Source organism: Rhinichthys klamathensis, unplaced genomic scaffold, assembly GCF_029890125.1.
Source record: "Rhinichthys klamathensis goyatoka isolate OS25496 unplaced genomic scaffold, OSU_Roscu_1.1 h1tg000275l_1, whole genome shotgun sequence".
NCBI classification, from domain to species: Eukaryota; Metazoa; Chordata; class Actinopteri; order Cypriniformes; family Leuciscidae; genus Rhinichthys; species Rhinichthys klamathensis.
This window is the reverse complement of record NW_026606794.1, coordinates 1,964,241-1,987,055: the sequence shown is the minus strand read 5'-3', so window position 1 is coordinate 1,987,055 and position 22,815 is coordinate 1,964,241. Positions and strand designations below refer to the sequence as shown.

The 22,815-nt window shown below is 39.5% G+C and overlaps 2 protein-coding genes across 2 annotated transcripts; both read left to right on the top strand.

The window, feature by feature from the left end:
- Window positions 1–8,004: 8,004 nt before the first annotated feature.
- Window positions 8,005–17,684, top strand: ache (acetylcholinesterase). Its single transcript, XM_056268650.1, has 5 exons — window positions 8,005–8,278; window positions 13,487–14,964; window positions 15,195–15,387; window positions 15,542–15,720; window positions 16,465–17,684. Exons 2-5 carry the CDS (start codon window positions 13,554–13,556, stop codon window positions 16,584–16,586), a joined length of 1,905 nt encoding a protein of 634 aa, XP_056124625.1. The 5' UTR covers window positions 8,005–8,278; window positions 13,487–13,553; the 3' UTR covers window positions 16,587–17,684.
- Window positions 17,685–19,740: 2,056 nt separating this feature from the next.
- On the top strand, window positions 19,741–21,752 carry zgc:92664 (uncharacterized protein LOC436695 homolog). Its single transcript, XM_056268665.1, has 5 exons — window positions 19,741–19,963; window positions 20,193–20,287; window positions 20,956–21,176; window positions 21,301–21,405; window positions 21,559–21,752. The coding sequence occupies exons 1-5, from the start codon at window positions 19,943–19,945 to the stop codon at window positions 21,621–21,623; spliced, it is 507 nt and encodes a 168-aa protein (XP_056124640.1). The 5' UTR covers window positions 19,741–19,942; the 3' UTR covers window positions 21,624–21,752.
- Window positions 21,753–22,815: the final 1,063 nt, after the last annotated feature.

The following is a 22,815-nucleotide window of genomic DNA, read 5'->3' as shown; positions in this document are numbered from 1 at the left end:
TATGTAAAATAATGTCAAAAATCTAAAAAGAGAGAGAAAATCCGGCATTGTTTTAAAAGAAACCATAAAAAATTTACCGTACTTCAAATAATAGCCGAGTCCCAAATAGACGATTGTCTCTTTTACACGCCTGGTGTGGCTGCAGGTCTGGGTAAATATAAGTCCGGTCTCAAATAGAGGTCGGGTCTGTTTTTTAGTTTCAGGTTGTATTAAATCTTCTAAAACCCGTCAGATCGTCCGCTTTTTGGCGGCCGCCAAAGCAAATTTGTGTCCCGCCAAAGCCTATTTTGATCGGTGAGTGATGTAGAATAGAATGACTGCTGCGCATGACAGGGCAGAGCAGAGAGAGAGAGAGCCCTGGCCGCGCGCGCGCGCACTCTCACGTCTTCAAACAACACTTGCTCTTTATTTGTCACATATCAGTTATAGTTCATACAACGAGCAGTGACTCACTGTGTAATAAAAACATACCCTAAATATTATTTAAAAGGTGCAACAATTTTAAATATTTTTAAATACTTGCAAAAATAACCATGCTTGTGTCATTGTAAATAATTCCGCCCCTCCCTCACTTCCGGTTCTGGCGCTGGGGTTCTGGCACTGGGGTTCTGAAACTGGTGGTGCTGCGGGTCGCGATATTTTTTTTCACAGGATGGTAGGGGAAGACTCATGAATATTCATTAGGGAACTCATCCCTGATTGGTCTTAACCCCAGTGACGGGTAGGTTTAGGGGCGGGGTTAGGGGTAAGTCATCAGACCCCCAGTGACGGGAAGGTTTAGGGGCGGGGTTAGGGGTAGGTCATCAGACCAATCAGGGATGAGTTCCCTAATGAATGTTCATGAGTCTTCCCCTACCATCCTGTGAAAAAAAATATCGCCTGCGGGTCTGCAGCTGGATATATCCAAAGCCCGTCTACGGAAAGCCTGGCCACTCCCTTTTAAGTCCTATTGTACCGAATTTTGGTTGTAGTTCCACCAGAGTTCCACTGGGGGCGATCGTCCGAGTGCAAAATGAATGGGAGTCAATGGGGCTAGACGGCTAAATTTGTCTCTTTTACCCGATTGTCATTGAGAAATCTCAGATTTGAATGTAGGTTCTGCAAGTTCAACATGGGTTATAGGTCGAAAGTTGAATGAACGAGTGCTTATGTCCTTTCGATTTCTTACAGGTTGAGTTGTTGTTGCCCATAACACGCTAGCATTTTGCTAATGGACGCTGATTGGTCAGTGAAGGACTGATTACGACCAGAGACACCGCTTGATGGCATCGTGGCATATACGATATGGTACAACCATAGACGGATACAACTACAATGCAGTGCAAATAGTAAATATAAGATACAGTGAGTAATAGTAAATAGTTTAGTCAATAAAATAAACAAACAGTATACAGCAAATAAAATAGTAATGAAAAGGCTATATAAAAATATAGGCTATATAAAATAAAATGACACAACCCTGTCTATTTTTGTTAAATTTCAGTTTTATTGATCAGTAAGAGACATTATAACAGTATAAGTAGCCTAAAAGGTATAATAAGTTATATAAGACAATAAATAAAGTAAACCATTCAGACACAGCAGGATACAACGTTAAAATAGCCAAAATATAAAGTTATGAAACTTCACTTTGCCCTCAGCCAAAACGATTTGCCAGGGAACAAATGATACGATTAATGATACCAAAGATCGCCCGTTAGATATACACAAGACGAATTATATCTCATGTTTAACCACTACTAGAGAGAGACATCAGAGCCGGCGTCGAACGTCAGAAGCACTAGCCGAGGAAAGGCTGTTCCAGGCGGGGTGCAGAGCGCTGAGACCCGGTGAAAGACTGGTCCTCACAACTCCGAAAACGTCAGATCAAACTTTTAAATAGGCGCTATCTTTATAAATAAACCACAGATTTGAGCTTTAAACAACTACATTGTCGACTGAAAAACTATTAAAACTACATTTCGTGACACAATAACAGTAGTATTTTTAAATTTCGCGGCTTCTCTCGTCTGTCTATGCGCGAAAGCACCAGTGAATGAAGGATTGCCGTAAAGCATGTTTCTGGTCGTACGATGTGTATGACGTCATTGACATTTTAAAAGACTTTTTAAAGCAAATAAGTGACTCTAAAAAATCTAACACCCAGTAATGTGTAATTTTGTTGCATCTTCTTTCGAATACAACATTCAAATTACTAGACAAAAAATTATATCCTGAGAAAAGTGGATTTTTAGGGGTATTGCTCCATAGACCTCCATTCATTCTGCACTCCGCCTGTGAGCGCCCTCATATGGACCTAGAGTGGAACTGCAACCAGTTCAGAACCCGGAAGTTTAATGTGAGTGGGAGCAGAGAATGGCCCTGTCCCAAATGGAACCCTAAGCACTCGCGGTCTTCCTCTGAGTCCGCACTTTCGCGACGTAACGCCGCTTTGAATGTCGGGAAGAAGTCTGCTGTGGAGTCCGCATCAGCGTGGGCTCGGCAAAAGTGCGCATCAAGGGCGCAAATCGACCGCAAAGGGGGCGCTCGCGAGCATCCTTCTGAGATCTAAAAATCACAAATGGGACACACTGCGGTCTCACGGACTTAACGGACACGCGCACGCGGCAGCCATTGTAAGTCCACAAGACCGAAAGTGCACATGAAGTGTGCCATTTGGGACAGGGCCACTGTCTAATGCCCTGTCCCAAATGGAACCCTAAGCACTCGCGGTCTTCCTCTGAGTCCGCACTTTCGCGAAGTAACGCCGCTTTGAATGTCGGGAAGAAGTCTGCTGTGGAGTCCGCATCAGCGCGGGCTCGGCAAAAGTGCGCATCAAGGGCGCAAATCGACCGCAGAGGGGGCGCTCGCGAGCACCCTTCTAAGATCTAAAAATGACAAATGGGACACACTGCGGTCTCACGGACTTAACGGACACGCGCACGCGGCAGCCATTGTAAGTCCACAAGACCGAAAGTGCACATGAAGGCCCTGTCCCAAATGGAACCCTAAGCACTCGCGGTCTTCCTCTGAGTCCGCACTTTCGTAACGTAATGCCGCTTTGACTGTCGGGAAGAAGTCTGCTGTGGAGTCCGCATCAGCACGGGCTCGGCAAAAGTGCGCATCAAGGGCGCAAATCGACCACACGGGGCGCTCGCGAGCACCCTTCTGAGATCTAAAAATGACAAATGGGACACACTACGGTCTCACGGACTTAACGGACACGCGCACGCGGCAGCCATTGTAAGTCCACAAGACCGAAAGTGCACATGAAGTGTGCCATTTGGGATTGGGCCGGAGTGTGCCATTTGGGATTGGGCCAAATATGGGGAGAACTCCCACTCACAATAAACTTCCAGGGTCTGAACTGGTTGCAGTTCCACTCTAGATCCATATGAGGGCGCTCACAGGCGGAGTGCAGAATGAATGGAGGTCTATGGAGCAATACCCCTAAAAATCCACTTTTCTCAGGATATAATTTTTTGTCTAGTAATTTGAATGTTGTATTCGAAAGAAGATGCAACAAAATTACACATTACTGGGTGTTAGATTTTTTAGAGTCACTTATTTGCTTTAAAAAGTCTTTTAAAATGTCAATGACGTCATACACATCGTACGACCAGGAACCTGCTTTACGGCAATCCTTCATTCACTGGTGCTTTCGCGCATAGACAGACGAGAGAAGCCGCGAAATTTAAAAATACTACTGTTATTGTGTCACGAAATGTAGTTTTAATAGTTTTTCAGTCGACAATGTAGTTGTTTAAAGCTCAAATCTGTGGTTTATTTATAAAGATAGCGCCTATTTAAAAGTTTGATCTGACGTGTTCGGAGTTGTGAGGACCAGTCTTTCACCGGGTCTCAGCGCTCTGCACCCCGCCTGGAACAGCCTTTCCTCGGCTAGTGCGTCTGACGTGTGCCGCTGGCTCTGATGTCTCTAGTAGTGGTTAAACGCAATAGTATCCAGCTGCAGACCCGCAGCACCACCAGTTTCAGAACCCCAGCGCCAGAACCGGAAGTAGGGGCGGAGCTTACGTTCTAACACCAGCGCCAGGACCGGAAGTGAGGGGCGGAGCTTACGTTCTAAACCGAGTAACGCCACCTAACGTTTTGGAGCGTAATTTGCTTAGACACGAAACGGCATTATTACACACGAAACGTCATACTTTATACTTATTATAATGATACATTAAGGTATAGTACAATAAGCATTTTAAAACAATGATTTTGTGTAATATAATTGTATATAGTTATCCGTTTCATTGTATTATGAGAGTTACTTCCTGGTCATGATGGTAAAAAAAATAATAAATAATAAATTTTATATAAAATATACTTTATTTCACAAGAACATGTGCAGCATGCATTTTTCTTTATGTAAAATAATGTCCAAAATCTTTGAACATTCGGCATTGTTTTAAAAGAAACAATAAAAATGTACCGTAAAACTTCAAATAATAGCCGAGTCCCAAATAGCCGATTGTCTCTTTAGCCTACACGCCTGGTGTGGCTGCAGGTTTGGGTCAATAAAGGCCGGTCTCAAATAGAGGTCGGGTCTGTTTTTTAGTTTCAGGTTGTATTTAATCTTCTAAAACCCGTCAGATCGTCCGCTTTTTGGCGGCCGCCAAAGCAAATTTGTGTCCCGCCAAAGCCTATTTTGATCGGTGAGTGATGTAGAATAGAATGACTGCTGCGCATGACGGGCGCTTAACGAGCAGAGAGAGAGAGAGCCCTGGCCGCGCGCGCGCACTCTGTCTTAAAACAACACGAGCGCTGTCTTGCTCTTTATTTGTCACATACCAGTTATAGTTCATACAACGAGCAGTGAAATGTAAGTCTGGTATTCCTATAGACTCACTGTGTAATATAAACATACCCTAAATATTATTTAAAAGATGCAACAATTTTAAATATTTTTAAATACTTGCAAAAATAACCTTGCTTGTGTCATTGTCAATAATTCCGCCCCTCCCTCACTTCCGGTTCTGGCACTGGGGTTCTGAAACTGGTGGTGCTGCGGGTCTGCAGCTGGATATATCTCGTTAAACGAGGTATAATTCGTCTTGTGTATATCTAACGGGAGATCTTTGGTCTTATTAATCGTATCATTTGTTCCCTGGCAAATCGTTTTGGCTGAGGGCAAAGTGAAGTTTCATAACTTTATATTTTGGCTATTTTAACGTTGTATCCTGCTGTGTCTGAATGGTTTACTTTATTTCTTGTCTTGTATAACTTATTATACCTTTTAGGCTACTTATACTGTTATAATGTCTCTTACTGATCAATAAAACTGAAATTTAACAAAAATAGACAGGGTTGTGTCATTTTATTTTATATAGCCTATATTTTATATAGCCTTTTCATTACTATTTTATTTGCTGTATACTGTTTGTTTATTTTATTGACTAAACTATTTACTATTACTCACTGTATTATATTTACTATTTGCACTGCATTGTAGTTGTACCATATCGTATTACCATAGATAAAGGATCCATCAGTTATCTTTGTTATTGCTAAAATCGGGTCAATCACAGAAAATGCGTTTTCCACAAAGCGGCCAATAGGGCGTCTGTGTATTTATTATGTTTATGCTTTTGCACTTTCTTTTCTCTCGAGGCATCAACTACACATCTGACACGGGTAAATATCTTTTTTTACAGTCTATTGTATATAAAGAGTTCAGTCCGCCTATGGCCTTAACATTGGTCCCGCTTCGGATGCCACGATGCCATCAAGCGGTGTCTCTGGTCGTAATCAGTCCTTCACTGACCAATCAGCGTCCATTAGCAAAATGCTAGCGTGTTATGGGCAACAACAACTCAACCTGTAAGAAATCGAAAGGACATAAGCACTCGTTCATTCAACTTTCGACCTATAACCCATGTTGAACTTGCAGAACCTACATTCAAATCTGAGATTTCTCAATGACAATCGGGTAAAAGAGACAAATTTAGCCGTCTAGCCCCATTGACTCCCATTCATTTTGCACTCGGACGATCGCCCCCAGTGGAATTCTGGTGGAACTACAACCAAAATTCGGTACAATAGGACTTAATAGGGAGTGGCCAGGCTTTCCGTAGACGGGCTTTGGTGGGAGTTCTCCCCATATTAGACATTCTCTGATATATCTCTTTTACAGTGGCATACCTGCGTTTCCACTCTTTGGCCTGCTGGGGGAGCAGTTTCAAACAGACGCACGATGGGTATAATTCTGCATATCAGCTTTTTGTGTTACTCTGTGTGATGATTTCTATCCACTGGAAGCACGACTAAGGATCTTGTATGCCTGCCATCATACTGTCATCGTCATTATAGTTATAATTATCAGTATAATATAGTATAGTATAATAATTATCATTATGCTTAAGGATTGATTCAGTACATCCATTTCTTTAATGACTTTCATATGTCTCACATAGGCCTAAATGTACTCAAATAAATATTGGTGCATAAAAAAATATTTTTGTTTCTGACTAAACATGTCATCTTTCCTAATGGCGTAACTAGTTTTTGAATATCTTTACAAACATAATCAGCATTTTGTCTTCAAATTGCTGAAATTTACAGCAGTAAATTATGAGGCCAGAATTATTGGGGGCAGAACGAGAGAGGGAGAGAGAGATTGATGTGTCCATGCAATCGCCAGTAGGCCAGCAATTAGATAATAGGTTGAGCTCAGCAAACAGATGCTTTTAACTGCCCTTATTGATTGCTCTGACAAGGTGTTTTTTTTCTATCCACCATCTCTCTGCGTTTTTCTGTCTGCAGTTTTTTCACTCTCTACTTGGCTTGAAAATACATGGATGCCACGGCTGGTGCTGATTTGGCAGGAATCACAGAATGCAGAACCAACAAAGAGGAAGATGGATTTACTCTGTATTAGCATTTAAAATGGTGCACTATAATTTTCCAATTAAAGACTAGAATATTCTCTAGGTAAGAGTACACTGATAGCAATAGGACATAGCCACTCTTTTACCATACATATTCAATAGTAAAATTTAGTCAACACACATTTATTACAATAATAAATATTTTACATGGATGACAGGAATGCGCTGTGTGAGTCACAGTGTGACCCACACTTTAACATCACACAGGTCCCGATGTTAAGGGGATACACTAATGTCAGTACAGATCCCTTGGTGGACATTGACTTAACTATATGTTCACAGAACTGTAACCCAAAGATGGTTGCAGGCAGTACTGAGCTCTACTGAGATGGTTTACTTTGGATGACTTTTTTGCCTTTTCTGTGCTGATCGTATTAAATCTGTGGAATAGATGTAAATAAAAAGTGTGTTCATCTGAACTGAGAGTACCACACTCTTATTTCTATCTAAAAGCATTACTCTCCTGTATCAAAATGTTTAAACATTCAAGTGAGGGGCATGACATTCGACTACTTCAATTATGTGGAAATTAGTTTCTGCTGAGTTCTGTGGGAGCAGATTCTGTTTGGGCCTGGTCATTAACAATGAAAGTGAAGAGGAATAAAGGAATGATGAAATATGAACGTAGAATCAAATAGACAAACGTATGTAGCATGCTTATCTTTTGGAAAGATAGCAATATGGTATGATGTTATAATCCCATGATAGCCTATGCATTAGGCTGCTTATTTAGACAATTCTGTCGTATTCAAACAAACTAATCCTGCGTTGTTACGTGCAGTAGCATAGCCTATGCTGAGATTTAAAAATATTTTTTAGAGTTGTAGTCCTGTTTTAATCTATTTTGGGAGTATTATTATTAGAGAAAGAATCTTTGTGATAAATATAAAAAATACCCCATGTAGGCTATTTTATATTGCACACTGTGCGTTTATTTACACGGCGGCGGCGGCGATACAAAACAAGAAGGACCTGACAAGTGCACTTAATGCTGACGCCTGTGCAAACTACGCACTCTACACACAGGCACTTTAGAACTGGGTGGTTGAGAGCGAACAACAGTGATGCATCGTCTCCTATGATCGTCTCGCGAGAACTCTATGGTTTGTTTGTTTTTTTTAGTCGATTTTGCTTATTATAATGATTCTCCCCCTACCGACACAGCAGTGCAGTGCGACTCTTCTCCTAGTTCCGTCAGAGGCTTGATCCAGCGTTAAAATCAGACAGGCAACACTATAATTCACTCCCTTCACGCTACCCCTAGCACAGTTGTCCTGCTTTTGCTTATCGCCCTACGGCACGGCAACAATTCTGGCTTTCTTCATTCAAGGACAAGCAGAGGAGGGGAAGAGCCCAGGGCAGAGGCGCTGAAGCAAAGCCGGCTTGTGAACTGGAATCGCCAGGTAGCCTACAATAATTCAGTCATCTTTGTGGCTTCTGTAGCTTTTAACTACTCGGGCACTATATGTTCTTCAGTTGACGAGTCCAACAGGCTACATTGTGTAAAAATAATAAAATATATATAGTAGATGAGATCAGAATTTAGCGTCAGGGTAGTTACTCTGGGCATATTTACATTTCGATTCATGTTGCATTTATATACGATTAAGGCAGTTTTGTTTATATTATATCGTGTGTTTTTGTTGTTGTACAGTAATTAATAGTGATCGGTCTTAGGGGTTTTAATTAAGAATATAGTGACGTTTAACGGCGTTGATTATTTTATGTAATTTTGAAGGCCAACCCGATTATTGCATAATTGTTATGAAGCACTGACTTTAATTTCTGTTCTACAGTAGACTACGCTAAATACTGATAATTCCTGACAAAATGCTGCTAGAATTGTGCGCATTGCGAAGAAATATAATTATAAACAAGTAACGTTAAGTAAACCTAAAAACATTGTGAGTATTAGATGCTCGTGCCTTTAATGGTCATATTTGTGGCGCTGAAGAATGGATGAAATTAGACATGCTAGAGAAATACAGTGGCGCACGCGCACTCGGAGACCCTGGTTTCATGATAGCAAGTCTTGTTTACCTTCAGCACCTGTCTACTTGTAACCTTTTTAAAACCAATTTAACTACAGCGTCAACCGATCGCTCGTTTGCTTTGAATCCTTCTGGTACGTAAGGCTCAGTTTACGTGCGTGTCTGTGATTTCTGTTTATTGAAGTTCACCGCAAAACACGGCGATTGGAATTATAAAATGTTGTCGGATTTCCCTCTCATAGCTTTTATGTCAGGCTTAGATGAATGAGTTCATTATGTTTATTACGGGTAGCCAAATTGTTTTTTTGTTGACACTTATTTGAATGATTTGGGTCTTTACTGCTATGCTGATATCTCCATGTAGCCTAACTTACCCATTATATGTCGTAATGCACTCCCAATGTGTAGATATAACACATAGCCTATTAGTTAGCCTGCTCCCCCCCATACACACAATTATGTAGGCCAGTGTTGGGGTAGTTACTCAAAAAAGGTAATTAGTTACTAGTTACTAGTTACTTCTGTAAATTGTAATGAGATTACTTTACTAGTTACTGCGTTTGAAAAGTAACTTCACTACTTATTACTTTACTTTCCCGTTTCTTAATTTATGGACAAATATCATAGCCCTATCATCACTTAGCCTGTCTACATAGTGTTTATTGTATAAATATATACAAAATGGCATGTAAAACCATATGAAAGAACAATATCCCTGTCTGCACAAGGAAATATATCTCACTGTAAAATCCACAAACAACAGGATAAAGGAGGCTATGGTGCGGTCATTTTAAAATGGGGTCAACACACAAGTTTTAAAACACAGGCTTTGGGAAACATGAGAATAAACTCTTCTCCTGAGAACAAAACAAGCTTTTTATTCGACTCATGGCAATAAAAATAAAAAATGAAGTGGTCAATGAAAAATAATAAAATAAAGGTCACTTTTACATTTTTAATCTTAATTTAAAATGCATTTTTCTTGGCGATTCAATAGTCGGCAGGGGAAGCATTCCTCTACAATGAACCCTGCAACAAGCCTGTTCATTTTGTTTTGTGTTACCTGCTGTGCTCCAAGACTTGAGAAGAGTTTTTGTAACAGCGCGCGCGGCGCCGAATCCGAGGATGAACGACTTCAAGAAGCCGAATCTGCCCGAGCATGTAGCCTACGTCTCACCGTGACCGCACCGGCACACAGTTTGCGTGTCTAAATCAGTTGCTTATGTTTACAAAATGAGCCTACAATAGCATAATAAGCATTTTTAATAGAAAGATCCATGTTTTATAAAATGTCCACGAAACTTAATGAAATGTTTAGTGAAATTAGAAACTATTTAAGAGATCGTTGATTTAGTTCTATAGTCTACATACATGTTTTTATATCCACATTTTGTTCTAATGTCACAAGTAATAATCTCAGGGTTTACTGGATTTTACGTACACGATTCTTTTGGTAGTGTTATTGGTGGTGATGTAGCCTACTAAAATAAACATCGTCACGTGTGGACCTTTCTTCTTCTCACCGTTGATTCCTGATGGTTAAGAGGACAATTACTCGAGTCGCCCCGTCGTTTCACAGAATAGTACAATGGCGAGCGCGTCGAGTATAAACGCCTCGTCCGTTTGGGGAGGTGCGCGTGCAGTCAGCGGAGACTCGCGCTGCAGAGACCCCCTGTCTCCGTCTCCGTCTCCATTTCCCTCTCTCCTTCGCACCGGCAGCTATGTCACTCAAATCGATCTCTATGGCAACGGTGCGCACGCACCACTAGACAGAACTTTACACACAAGCAAACACGGCTTGGGTAACGCAGGAAAGCGCGTTCCTATAGTATAGTAAAGTAGTGTAGTTACCGATATTTTTAGTGTAATGCGTTACTTTACTTCGTTACCCAAAAAAGTAATACCGTTACTGTAATCCGTTACTTTGTAACTCGTTACCCCCAACACTGATGTAGGCCTATCACAATTATATGGACATAGGGATGGATTTCAAGGAATTTTATCTCTTTTTGCGTGGGTGTTACCATTTTTTCATCTGATCTTGTACACTGCAGTTTAAGAAATATTCCAGATGTTTCCTTTTTCTAATTAAAATATTTCAAACAAAACAATTTTCTTGGAAATATTTTTTCTTAATTGTTTTTCTGTATGTGTCCTCAATATCACTTTCCATCATGTTAGTCTTCTGTTGTTTCCCTTTATCTTTCAAAAGCCAATCTGTGATAACATCATCCTCCAGGCAGATATTGATGAAATGTTTCAGTGACATTTTCCTAAAATGGTTCTAAATTAAATTACTGGTGACATCCTCATGTAAGCTAACTCAAATCCCTCCCTGATAAAAGTCTTAACTGTACCTTTTTTCTATGCTCAGTTGCAACAACAAAAAAACCTTATAGTGATAATTGAATGGTTTTCTTGATTTAAACAGAGCACATTTCTGAAAGTCTGATACCCACAACACAGGCATATTAATTGAAGTTAGATAGCTCAAAATATACTGCATTACAAGAATGACCCACTTGGTCTCTCAATTACATAGAGACTTCTGACTCAGATGTTGATGCAGTTATGATAAGCTTTTAGACTTCAGAAGCTGTGCTCCGCTGGGAAAAGTTAATTATAGTCGTAAAACTGCCTCAGAGAAGGGCAATTAACGTTAATATTCTATTGTAGCTTGGACACTACCTCATCAACTGGGGGATTGTTTGGAAACTTAAAATATTCTGGTTGTAATTGTAATATTAGCATGTCTGCAGTTGGCTTCTGGACAGCATGAGCACAAGTGTGTATGCATGGGCACGTGTTCACAGCTGAGCACTCTCTCATGAAATATTAGATGGACAGACCACGAAACGGAAAATTCCATCGATCTCAGTGCCGCTCATCAAACTGTCAGTTTTGAAATGTTTTGGCCTATTGGTCATGTCACGCTGTGGGTACCACGAACTGACAACACAAATAGAGCGTCATTTAGGTTTGCTTGTGGTATTAATTTGATTAAAATCTTAGCTTCCACTGTTAGTAAGAAGGAGATTCGAACTAATCACGCTTATTCTATTCTGTGCTTTATGGAAACAAATATGAAACCAAGTACTGACTGGACAAATAAGTGAGGATGCAATGAGGAGTGCAGGCTCTTAATTTCCATGGCAACAGAGCTCAACCTGAGGTAGATTAAGGTTTGCTGGCTGGCAGTGATTGTGACACTTGCAAAGAATGAGAAAGGAACAGATATGACTAATGGCTTAGCATTAAAGTTTCCCGTTAAATTGAAAAAGACAGACTGTCATTCTTCCTCATATGAAAGAATTGTGGAAAGTTAGACAGAGAAAGAAAGCTGTGTGTTTAATGACATGATGGTGTGCACAACAACGTGTAATCCCAAGCTGAAAGCAAACCCCCCAGTGAACTTCATACATGGATTCCAGGATCTAATTTGAGTCCCGGCACCCTCTCGCCCCTCTGCGTCTATCCGCGATCCCCACTTATAGCTACCCTTGCCCCCCATTTCCGGCATGCAGCTGTCTTTTAAGATATTAATAAATCCATTGAGATGCTGTGACTGATGAATTGCGTTGCAGTCCCCCAAGCCTCTTTTCACTATTGATTCCAATATTATCTTACTTGTTATTTTAAGATTGGTTTCTCTGAAACAGCCCAGAGTTTATGTAATGAGCAGTCCAGTTTAATGCATTTGGCACCAATTCCTTATTAAGATATCTTTTATCCTAATAATCCATGGATGGTGCCTTTTGAAAGCCTCTATTTCATTATTTTGCAGAACACAAAAGAAAATATTTGTAAGAATGTTTCAAATGTTTTTCCATACAATGAAAGTTCATTGTATGGGAAAAAACAAACATTTTCCGTGTTACACAGAAGAAAGAAAGTCATAGGCTTGTTAACAACATCAGGGTGAGTGAATTGTCATTTTTGGGCAAACAAACTCTTTAATTGTGTAAAGGTTGGGTTGCTGAGAACACTTACAGTAAGTGATGCTTTGTGTAGGGTGCTTGTAAAAGAGAAAGGGTTGGAAAGACAGAGAGGCAGATGGACTGATAGAGAGAAGTAACACCCTCAAAAATAGAACCCCACACAGGCAAAGGAGGCTGGGGGAACAGAAATAGCCTTGTTTAAACAGACCCTCACACAGCTGCAGTTAAATTCATGTGCTTCTATCCCTAACTGTGACCCCAAAACTAATCCAGTCAGCATAGCAACCAGGCAACATGTAAAACATAAACATTCACCTCACAGGTGTGTTTGTGGGTCCTAGACAGTGAGCATTAAACCTAACTAGAGCAGACTCTGAATTTATCTACGGATCAGTCCCTTTTTGGTTGGTCGCACTGTTTTAGCCTGCTTGGCCCTGTCAGTGTTCATTCAGTCACAATAGACTTTGAGCATGCACATTTTAAATGTACATTGAATTCTATCAAGAAGCCGGTATTTTTTGCTATGAAAATTTTGCAGCTATTGAAATTTATTCTTGGGGAAACTTTCTTTGAATGAGCTTGTGTTTCTGGTATTCAGCATTCACATGCATAGGATGAAATTGAATGGATCGCAAATCTGTTTTGTTGCCTCAGTTTTGTAACTTTTGTCTTTCATCCACAGGTCATACTGACCTTGGCTCAGAACAGTGAGATCACAGTAGTTTCCCAGCGAACAAAAGAAAATCACCATGAAGACCTCAGACATTTTCCTTCTGCCCGCTGTGCTCCTCATGTTCCTTTTCAACTGCTGTCTCGCACAGAGTGAATCTGACCTCGTAGTAGCAACGAGGCTGGGTCGTGTGCAGGGTGTACGCTTGCCTGTTCCAGACCGGAATAATGTGATCGCTTTCTTGGGCATCCCGTACGCTGAACCTCCGCTGGGGAAGAGGCGTTTCAAGAAAGCAGAGTCCAAAAAGCCCTGGAATGGTGTCTTCGAGGCTAGAGACTACCCAAATGCCTGCTATCAGTTCGTAGACACCTCTTACCCAGGCTTTCCAGGTATCGAGATGTGGAACCCCAATAGAATGATGAGCGAGGACTGCCTGTACCTTAATGTGTGGGTACCTCCTACCCCTAGGCCACAGAACCTCACAGTAATGGTCTGGATATATGGTGGAGGCTTCTATAGTGGCTCCTCCTCTCTTGATGTCTATGATGGCCGGTACTTGGCATACTCTGAAAAGGTAGTGGTTGTGTCTATGAACTATCGTGTTGGAGCTTTTGGATTCCTTGCCCTCAATGGCTCATCAGAAGCACCAGGAAATGTGGGTCTCCTTGACCAGAGAATGGCCCTCCAATGGGTCCAAGAAAACATCCACTTCTTCGGCGGTAACCCAAAACAGGTCACCATTTTTGGAGAAAGTGCTGGAGGAGCATCAGTTGGCATGCATGTTCTGTCACCAGACAGCCGCCCGCTCTTCACACGTGTTATAATGCAGAGCGGTGTTCCTAATACACCCTGGGCTACCGTTAGCTTTGATGAGGCCCGTCGGAGAGCCACCTTGTTGGGCAAACTCGTTGGCTGCAGCGAGGGTAATGATACTGAGCTGGTTGACTGCCTGAGGAACAAACATCCACAGGAACTAATTGATCAGGAGTGGCAAGTGCTCCCCTATAGCAGCTTGTTCCGCTTTTCTTTTGTCCCTGTCATAGATGGTGTTTTCCTTCCCGACACCCCAGATGCCATGATTAGCTCAGGGAACTTCAAATACACTCAGATCATGCTGGGTGTAAATCAGGATGAGGGATCTTACTTCTTGCTTTACGGTGCACCGGGATTCAGTAAAGACAATGAGAGTTTGATATCTCGAGAAGAATTCCTTGAAGGCGTGAAGATGAGCGTTCCCCATGCTAATGAGATTGGCTTGGATGCAGTTATCCTTCAGTACACTGACTGGATGGATGAGAACAACCCCCAAAAGAATCGAGATGCCATGGATGATATTGTAGGAGATCAAAATGTCATCTGTCCTCTGCAGCATTTTGCAAAGACTTACGCCCAGCACACTGGCCTCCATACCCAGCCAGGAGCCGCAGCTCCAGGGACACTAGGCTGGGGAAACTCAGGACCAACAGGCTACAACAGTGGCAACTCACATGGTAAGGTCATTATAGTGGTAAAGAATAACAGTGTAAAACACACCGGAGTGAAGCATCAACAGTTAATAAACTTAATGCAACCTTGCCGAGTCTGACAGATGTCAGTATAAAATCCAAGACCGATGGGATGAAGATAGAGCAACACGGACATTAACAGAGTGCATCTTTAATATGAAATTGTGCAATACCAGTTTTTCTCAATCTATACCCCTTCTTCCTTTTGTCCTTAGGTGCTGTTTACCTTTACCTGTTTGACCATCAAGCTTCAAACCTGGCCTGGCCTGAGTGGATGGGCGTAATCCATGGTTATGAGATTGAGTTTGTGTTTGGCCTGCCATTAGAAAAACGACTCAATTACACAGCAGAGGAAGAGAAACTCAGTCGACGAATGATGAGATACTGGGCAAACTTCGCTCGCACCGGGTAAGAGGTGGCAAAATAGCAAAAGAGTTGGTGCCCATGAAAGATTTGTCTTCATTCTTTTTCAGAAAAGGTTTGATTTATCTAATAGTTGTGTAGTTTTGTATTGTTGCCTGGTAGGTTAACTCCCTACATTCTTTTTTCTGTCTCCATGAAGTAATCCCAACATTAACACTGATGGCTCCATGGACAGTCGGAGGCGGTGGCCTCAATTTACAGCTACTGAGCAAAAGCATGTGGGCTTGAACACAGAGCCACTGAAGGTGCACAAGGGTCTAAGAACACAGGTTTGTGCTCTGTGGAACGGCTTCCTACCTCGCCTGCTTAACATCACAGGTAACAAACCCAAGCAGTATATTCCTCTGTCATGCAATTACATTGTAGATCTTCCATGTTTAAAGATATAATATAGAGATATAGGTCATTTTCTTAGAGTTTAGTTTAAAGATGAGAAACTGCAGGTTTGTGTTTTATGGACTGGGTCAGTGGAATTTATTGTTGTTTAGTAGAGGGAGTCTACATAACGGTAAGATTAATCATCTTACAAAAGAAAATGTGTTAGGTTCACCTTTTCCATCGAATTGTCCTCTCTCTTACATTTTTTATTAACAAATTTAAGTCTGAACAAAGTACAGCCATAATATAAACTATACACTGTTTCTCAAGGAAATGCCTTGTCTGTGCTAGTGTATCTGTTTTGCTCAGAATCTAAACAAATGTCCTGTGCCAACTATTACACTGGAAGTGAACCAGAATATAAAGCAATTAAACACTTGCTCTTGGGTGGGGGCAGGGAGGATTGTGCAGGCCTGTCCATAGTAACTTAGAATTGTAAGTTATAAATTCTCCTGTGGGAGCTGTTGCCAAATTCTTTGTTAAATGGGCGGGACCTTTATATTGATGCATTACTGTTGAGTAGTTAAGTAGTAATGGATTACTTAGTTTCTACAGCTCTCTATACAGAAATGTTCCTCTTTTCTGCCATTCTTAAAATCATAATTCCCTCAACATTTTTCTCTTGCCTTTCTGTCAAAGCTCATGCTGTTGTTTTCCTCATTTATTCCCATATTTCTTACCCAGAAAACATTGATGATGTTGAGCGACAGTGGAAAGTGGAGTTCCATCGCTGGAGCTCTTACATGATGCACTGGAAGAGCCAGTTCGACCATTACAGCAAGCAGGAGCGCTGCACAGATCTCTAGATAAATCTGGTGTTAATGTAAGAAAGTGCAGATCAAAGAAAGGGAAAACCGATGACCATAACCCTTAATAGTCTCTTTTCAGAACAGCAAAGGTTGCCAAAGCTTTTTCGTTGATTAGTCTCTGAGTAGGCATGAGTGTGAATTTGTGAATGTTGCACTTCAGTGCAGTTTTGTTCCTCCCTGTGTAGAATATTATACTTATCACTCTATTATATTATGTGAATATATATATAAAGAGAGGATGTGAATTCAAGATGCTATTAGAGATTATCAAGTGCTGCGGTCATCAAATGTATGTATCAGAAAAAAATGTTATAGTTATATTACCTCTGAACAGTGAGAGTGCATGTCTGTTCCATTGGAACCTAGAAACCCTCATTTACACTGGTCCTCAGGATCCCACTTTTTTAAAATAATTTTCTTGTTTTTATCCTGTGTTTTTATTGGCTTCAATTATATTGGCTGATTCACCATACATTTATCTCCATAATGTATCTACCACATCGACTCAGTAATTCATGTGCTACTTTATCCTGCTGTCTCTGCTTTCTTACTGTGGTCCAACTCAAAATACTAATACTTCATGCTGGAATCAGGAGCCATTTAATTTCGTGTATATTGTTTAACTGTACGGAACAGTTTCTGTGTGGGCGAGTCTGTGTATTAATGTACTAATATTTAAAACCTATTTTTATTTCGATTGCTACTTATATTGCATGTAGTCTAGTGCCCACAGCATGACTCTTGTGTGTATGTATGAGAGAGAAAGTCTGTTTTTACCATATACCAACTACATAGGACAGTATACATGTCTGTGTATTTCACCTCTCCTTAGTTCAAATTTCATATGGGCATTGTATGTTTGAGTATTTTATCTGGGATGGAGCGAGTAAGACTAATGTTGTCTGTGTGCCAAAGGGTCAATATCATTTTTCCCCCTTGCTGTTTCCCTGTCTCGATGGGAAAGGCTTCTCATTACGATAATGGAGAAGAGTAATTTACTTAGTGCTCATTTTAAATGACAGCCCGCTGTGTCAGCCATCTTAACTCCAGCCCTTTTGATGCAGTGGGAGGATGATGAAGGAAAACACAGGCAAAGTGAAGAATACAGGGTTACTAAATCCACTCCTGACATGTTCTATATTTATTGTAGTAATTGGTGTATTTTTTATTTAAGTAAATTATTTGCATGATTGCATCAAGTATCAAAAGAACTAAAAGTTTTTAGTTAGCTTAAATAAGAGCAAATGTTTTATTTATTTTGTGTATTTATTAAAAGTGTGGAATTGCATACGTATATATTGAATTTTGCCTGTACATCTGGATCAAACATTATTTTGTATTTTACTGTGTGAATGTATCATGGTCAATCATTCTATCATAATATACACTGGCATATACATGTGAACATGCCGAATTTGTGAATGCTAGCCTATGCCCGTCTCATTGACTTCCCGTCAGTCTGTTTTTACTAAATATGTCTAGTACCATTCATCTAGCATTTTGTTAACACTGGACTGGATCTGCCTGAGTGCTGTGATGAGACAGCAGATCTTCCAGCACACAAAACGATAGGTTGACATTAAGCATTTAACCTCTGAATATGACTGGAATAATGTAGATTAGCTTTGAACAATGCCATTTAAAATGAAAATAATATGTTGTACTAGCTATAAAATGTAATACAAGTATGGTGCAATTATGTGTGTTTGTTTAAGGGTATGAATGAAAGCTGCTCTTTTCCACCTCTCTCTTCCACTCCATGAAATCCCCCTGTGCATGCCTTAGACCCCTCCTCCTCTGTATTATGTGCTTTTAAAATTGACTGTTATCCTCTCTGACAATATTAGATCTGATGTCTGTTTATAATATTACACATTTATAGCTATAAAAACATTATAATAGCCCAGATATAGATATTGATGTTAGCAATAACAAAATACACTTAAAATGGAATATATTTATTTGAATGTTTTGATAGTCATGTAATGTCACAGGCTTGACTGATAAAAACAGTGGTCATGAATTGACAGCAATGATCATAAGTATTGTAACTGTTTATAAATCAGCTGTTTCTTCAAAGCAATATAGAGTGTGCCATATGCTATATATTTTTTCTTCAGTTAATGTTATTGTTTGGCTAATTTGCATTAGCTTGGCTTTAAAAGTTTCCTAATGTCGTTTATTAAGGCAATTCTCAAGTAAATTGGTTGAGGAAACCTGCCTCTTAATTTCATCACAAAGAGAAAATGTTATCTATAAATGGGCTATTATATTGTAAATTAATATTATTCTACCCCAAATATATGTAGAACAATGCGCATAGCTAAACAAGCATGTGTTCTGCATTTGTTGCACTTTGACAACATTTATATAATAATAGAAATCACTGTTACTGTTCTTTTTCTTCCTTTCTTTTTTATTTGATCCAGATATCGCCTGTCGTGTCAAATTAGTGCCAAACATGTATAGCATCGTGCAAATCCTCCGCATGATGTTATTTGTCATATCCGCCTTCTTTGGGCACCATATCAGAAGCTTTCCAACGTAACCACAATAAACAGTTATTGACTTAAAGGAAAGCTGCTTGTCTGTGTGGTTCTTCTCTCATTCAAAGTTTAGACCATCTGAACGTGAATTCTAGTAGTTGATTGTTTTGTGCACCAGAGGGCAGCATACGCAAGATTATAGGCTACATTGTACGAGCCGACAAAACTTCCTTTTAATAAACTTAGTAATTGTATCTTTACACACATATATTAAAATATAGTGTATATATTTAATTATGTAATTCCTGGATGTCCCATGTATTGTAGGCCTTTATAGCACAACATACAAAATAATAAATTAGTTTTAAGCGTAACGTTAGTCATCTCGGTGATGATCACAATGACGAACAAGATAGGTAAAAAAGCAGCAACGGTTTCATCTGAGACAACAGCAACCGTATCACTTCCTCCATAATACGTTGACATAATTTTGGACCAATAAATATAAAAACTAGGTATAGATCAGTTGTATGTATACAGAGCGCAATTAAACGGAAGAAAACATGTTTAGAGAAATCTAATTGCGCAGTTTGAACGCAGCTTTGAATGTCTTGAGTGCCTTTCTGTTGTTGACCAATAACAACCGAAGCCTGTAATTTAGACCAATAAGCACCATTGAATCACAGTGTCATCTTTATGGCGCACTTATGCTACCCGTATAGTTAAAAATGCTTTTATTATTGTTTCATAATGTAAATAGTTGAAGAATAAGTATCATAGTTTATGCCAGTCATTGCTAACTTACCCAAGTTAGCTAGCTTTCTCCTAACATTTCTTAACCGCAGTCCTCAGTTGTAAATCAAAACAATGACTTCCGCCTCTACTAAGGTAAATGGGTTTATAAATATGGTAACGTTATATAAATAACGATTAAACGTCTGTCTTTATAGTGTACATCCATGCTAACTGGTTCGCCGTATTTTATTTTTTGTCTTGGTTTGTTAATGAAGCTATTAATTGCTAGCATGCTAACTATCAACCATATGTCCGTTTCTGAAAACATACACGTTTTCATAAACATTCGGTACAGTATTTATTTCTTGCTTTACGTATTTAGGTTGGTGAGATCTTTTCTGCAGCTGGAGCTGCTTTCACAAAACTGGGAGAGTTAACCATGCAGCTGCATCCAGTGGCCGATATTAGTCCAGCAGGGTGAGACACTCTCTATTCACCGCAAGGTCCTTTATTAAACACACAATGCATTAGTCTTTTGGTTTATGTACTGCTACTATTTTTTTAGAGAACGTGTACTTTGTGTAATGGACATGGCCCGTACATGGAAAACATTTACATGAATAATTTGACCTATCTTTTGGCTTGTTTTATTTTTGAATTTCCCAAGGATCCCTCAAAAGTTGACAACACTCCTTATCTACTTTTTAATATTATCCCACTTAGTTTGTAGTTTGCAATTGCTCCAAGATGTCATGGACAAGATAAAGTATTGTTTTCAATGATATTATGGGCCTTGTAACTTCTATTGCTGTTTACTGGGAGAGCTAGGTGGATATACACTGAAGTCCACTTATCCATACAAAAACTCAATGTAGACACCCTTCTCACCGTTTTGTTGTTTTACTATGGGTTAGAGTCTATCTATACAAATTGTCTTCCTCAAATGCAGGTGAAATTTGCACTTTTTAATTTGCAGTTAACATTTTTCTTAAATCTAGTGAGGATTGCTATTTTCTAGATTCCCATTCCTTGTGGAAATTCAATAAAAGCCAAAGAAGATTCTGAAAAAGTTTTAATGTTTTATATTTGTGTTTGTAGGCCATAAAAATTTCTCAGTAATTAATTAGACATTTTCTAAACATAAGGCCACAAGTGAAGACAACTGTCAAGAGGAAGATTTATGAAGATGGTGGAATTCCTTTAACCACCGATTCACCAAAGAAGAGTACGAAAAAGGTGCCAGTTTCTATGGCTCCCCCTGCCCCACCGAAAGTCATCGCTGTGCCAACATCTCAGGTTGTGGTGACTGCAGGTTTACAGCGCCCAACCACAGGTGCATCTAGCATTAAGTCATCAAAAACAGCAGGTGAGCATTCCTTAGTGTTGCATTTCATTTTTACACTTGAAAAAATCCTACTTTCACTTCAACTGATTTAAGGCATTTTAATATAGTAAAATATAACTAATGCATTCATATAATTTACCCTCAGATGTCACTCTGAGTGCACTGAATGACTCTGATGCCAACAGCGATCTGGTAGATATCGAGGGGTTGGGTGATAGTTCCACATCTAAAAAGCTAAATTTTGATCAAGGTAAGAGACCGTTTCTCAATATTTCGGATTTTCTCATGTATATATTTAAATTACTTATATCGTGCTATTCATGTTTTTCCACATTATCTGTTATTTCCTTTGTTCCTGGTTCTTAAGGTAAAAATAATATCTGTATTTATTTTTTCCCTGCAGATAGTCTAAATCTTGACTCCAGTCTCATCATGAATTCCAGCGACTTGCCATTGTTATCCCGTTGAAATCTTCTGCAACATACTATCAGGAAATTGAACTAATATTTTCACTTCAGTAAAGGAGCAAGAAACTTGCATTTTCTTAATCTGGTGAAAATGTTTCTTTTTCCAGTAAAAGACTAATTTCTAAGTTAATAGTGAAGGTTGGCATATTTACATTTATCAGTGTAGAACAGTTTTGAAAGATGCTAACAAATATTGCTTAATACATATTGATGTTCTTGGTCCAAAAGGCCTCATTTTAAAATAAGTTACTGTAAAGGCATTATTGTGGGTTTTTTTTTTTTAACCATTCCAAAAAAACATTATAACCAGTACTTTGTTTTGTGGGGGAAGTGTGGCCAAAAGGCTTGAAATGTATTGCTGGTTGTCGAAACTTTGTTTGGTAAACTGTTAAAAAAAGTTATTTTTTCATGTTTAATTTTATATATATATACGTTTATTTTTTGCAGTACCTTTGGTCTATTTCCCATTCCCACATAATATTACTTAACATTTTTCCACCAAAAAAGAGAAAGTAAAAACAGTGCCATCTCCTATAGCTAAAACACAACAAAAAAAGTTGAACTCAACTTAACTCAACTCAACTCAACCAGGTTTTTCTGGAATCATTTTAGAGCAGTGTGGCAGTAGCATCTTCTATATAAATGCAGCTTTAGCAAGTTAATTTTTGTTTAACTTGTATAAAATTCTAACCTAGTGGGTTTATTGATCTGAGCTAATTTTTGCATAATTGGGCTGTTAACGAATTAGTCATATAGTCTTAGCCCTACCAATGTTTCTACATGGAGAACAGCCAAATCAGTGTTAAATCACTGATTGCATATTGAAAAGAGTATGTAAAATGCAGCCCAGCAGATCTCCTCATAATGACACTTTCTGCCAATATCTTTGTTCCTCATTTGTCAGAAGTAACTTCAATAATTGTGGCCAAGAGTGTGTAAGTTAGAATGATGTTATTTTTAATGATGTTTTCTTGCAAGACTGAACAATGGCTTTCATTTTAATTATGAGATTGTCATGGTAAAATACATACAATAATTCATTTCTGGACAGGTGGTTTTCATAATGCTCCAAATACTGGAGAGTCGTTGAGTGTGTCTGTCTGACGGGAGCAGCACAAACCATACTGGCAACCCAGGGAGAGGGCAGCTGCCAATATTGATGTGCTGCTACTGTCAGGCACACTGAGGCATCA

Coding starts and splice junctions, on each gene's coding strand:
- ache (XM_056268650.1), top strand. CDS start 13,554: ATGAAGACCTCAGACATTTTCCTTCTGCCCGCTGTGCTCCTCATGTTC. Junction 15,388..15,541: donor GCAAACTTCGCTCGCACCGG/GTAAGAGGTGGC, acceptor GTCTCCATGAAG/TAATCCCAACATTAACACTG. Junction 15,721..16,464: donor TCGCCTGCTTAACATCACAG/GTAACAAACCCA, acceptor TTTCTTACCCAG/AAAACATTGATGATGTTGAG.
- zgc:92664 (XM_056268665.1), top strand. CDS start 19,943: ATGACTTCCGCCTCTACTAAG. Junction 19,964..20,192: donor TGACTTCCGCCTCTACTAAG/GTAAATGGGTTT, acceptor TTACGTATTTAG/GTTGGTGAGATCTTTTCTGC. Junction 20,288..20,955: donor GCCGATATTAGTCCAGCAGG/GTGAGACACTCT, acceptor TCTAAACATAAG/GCCACAAGTGAAGACAACTG.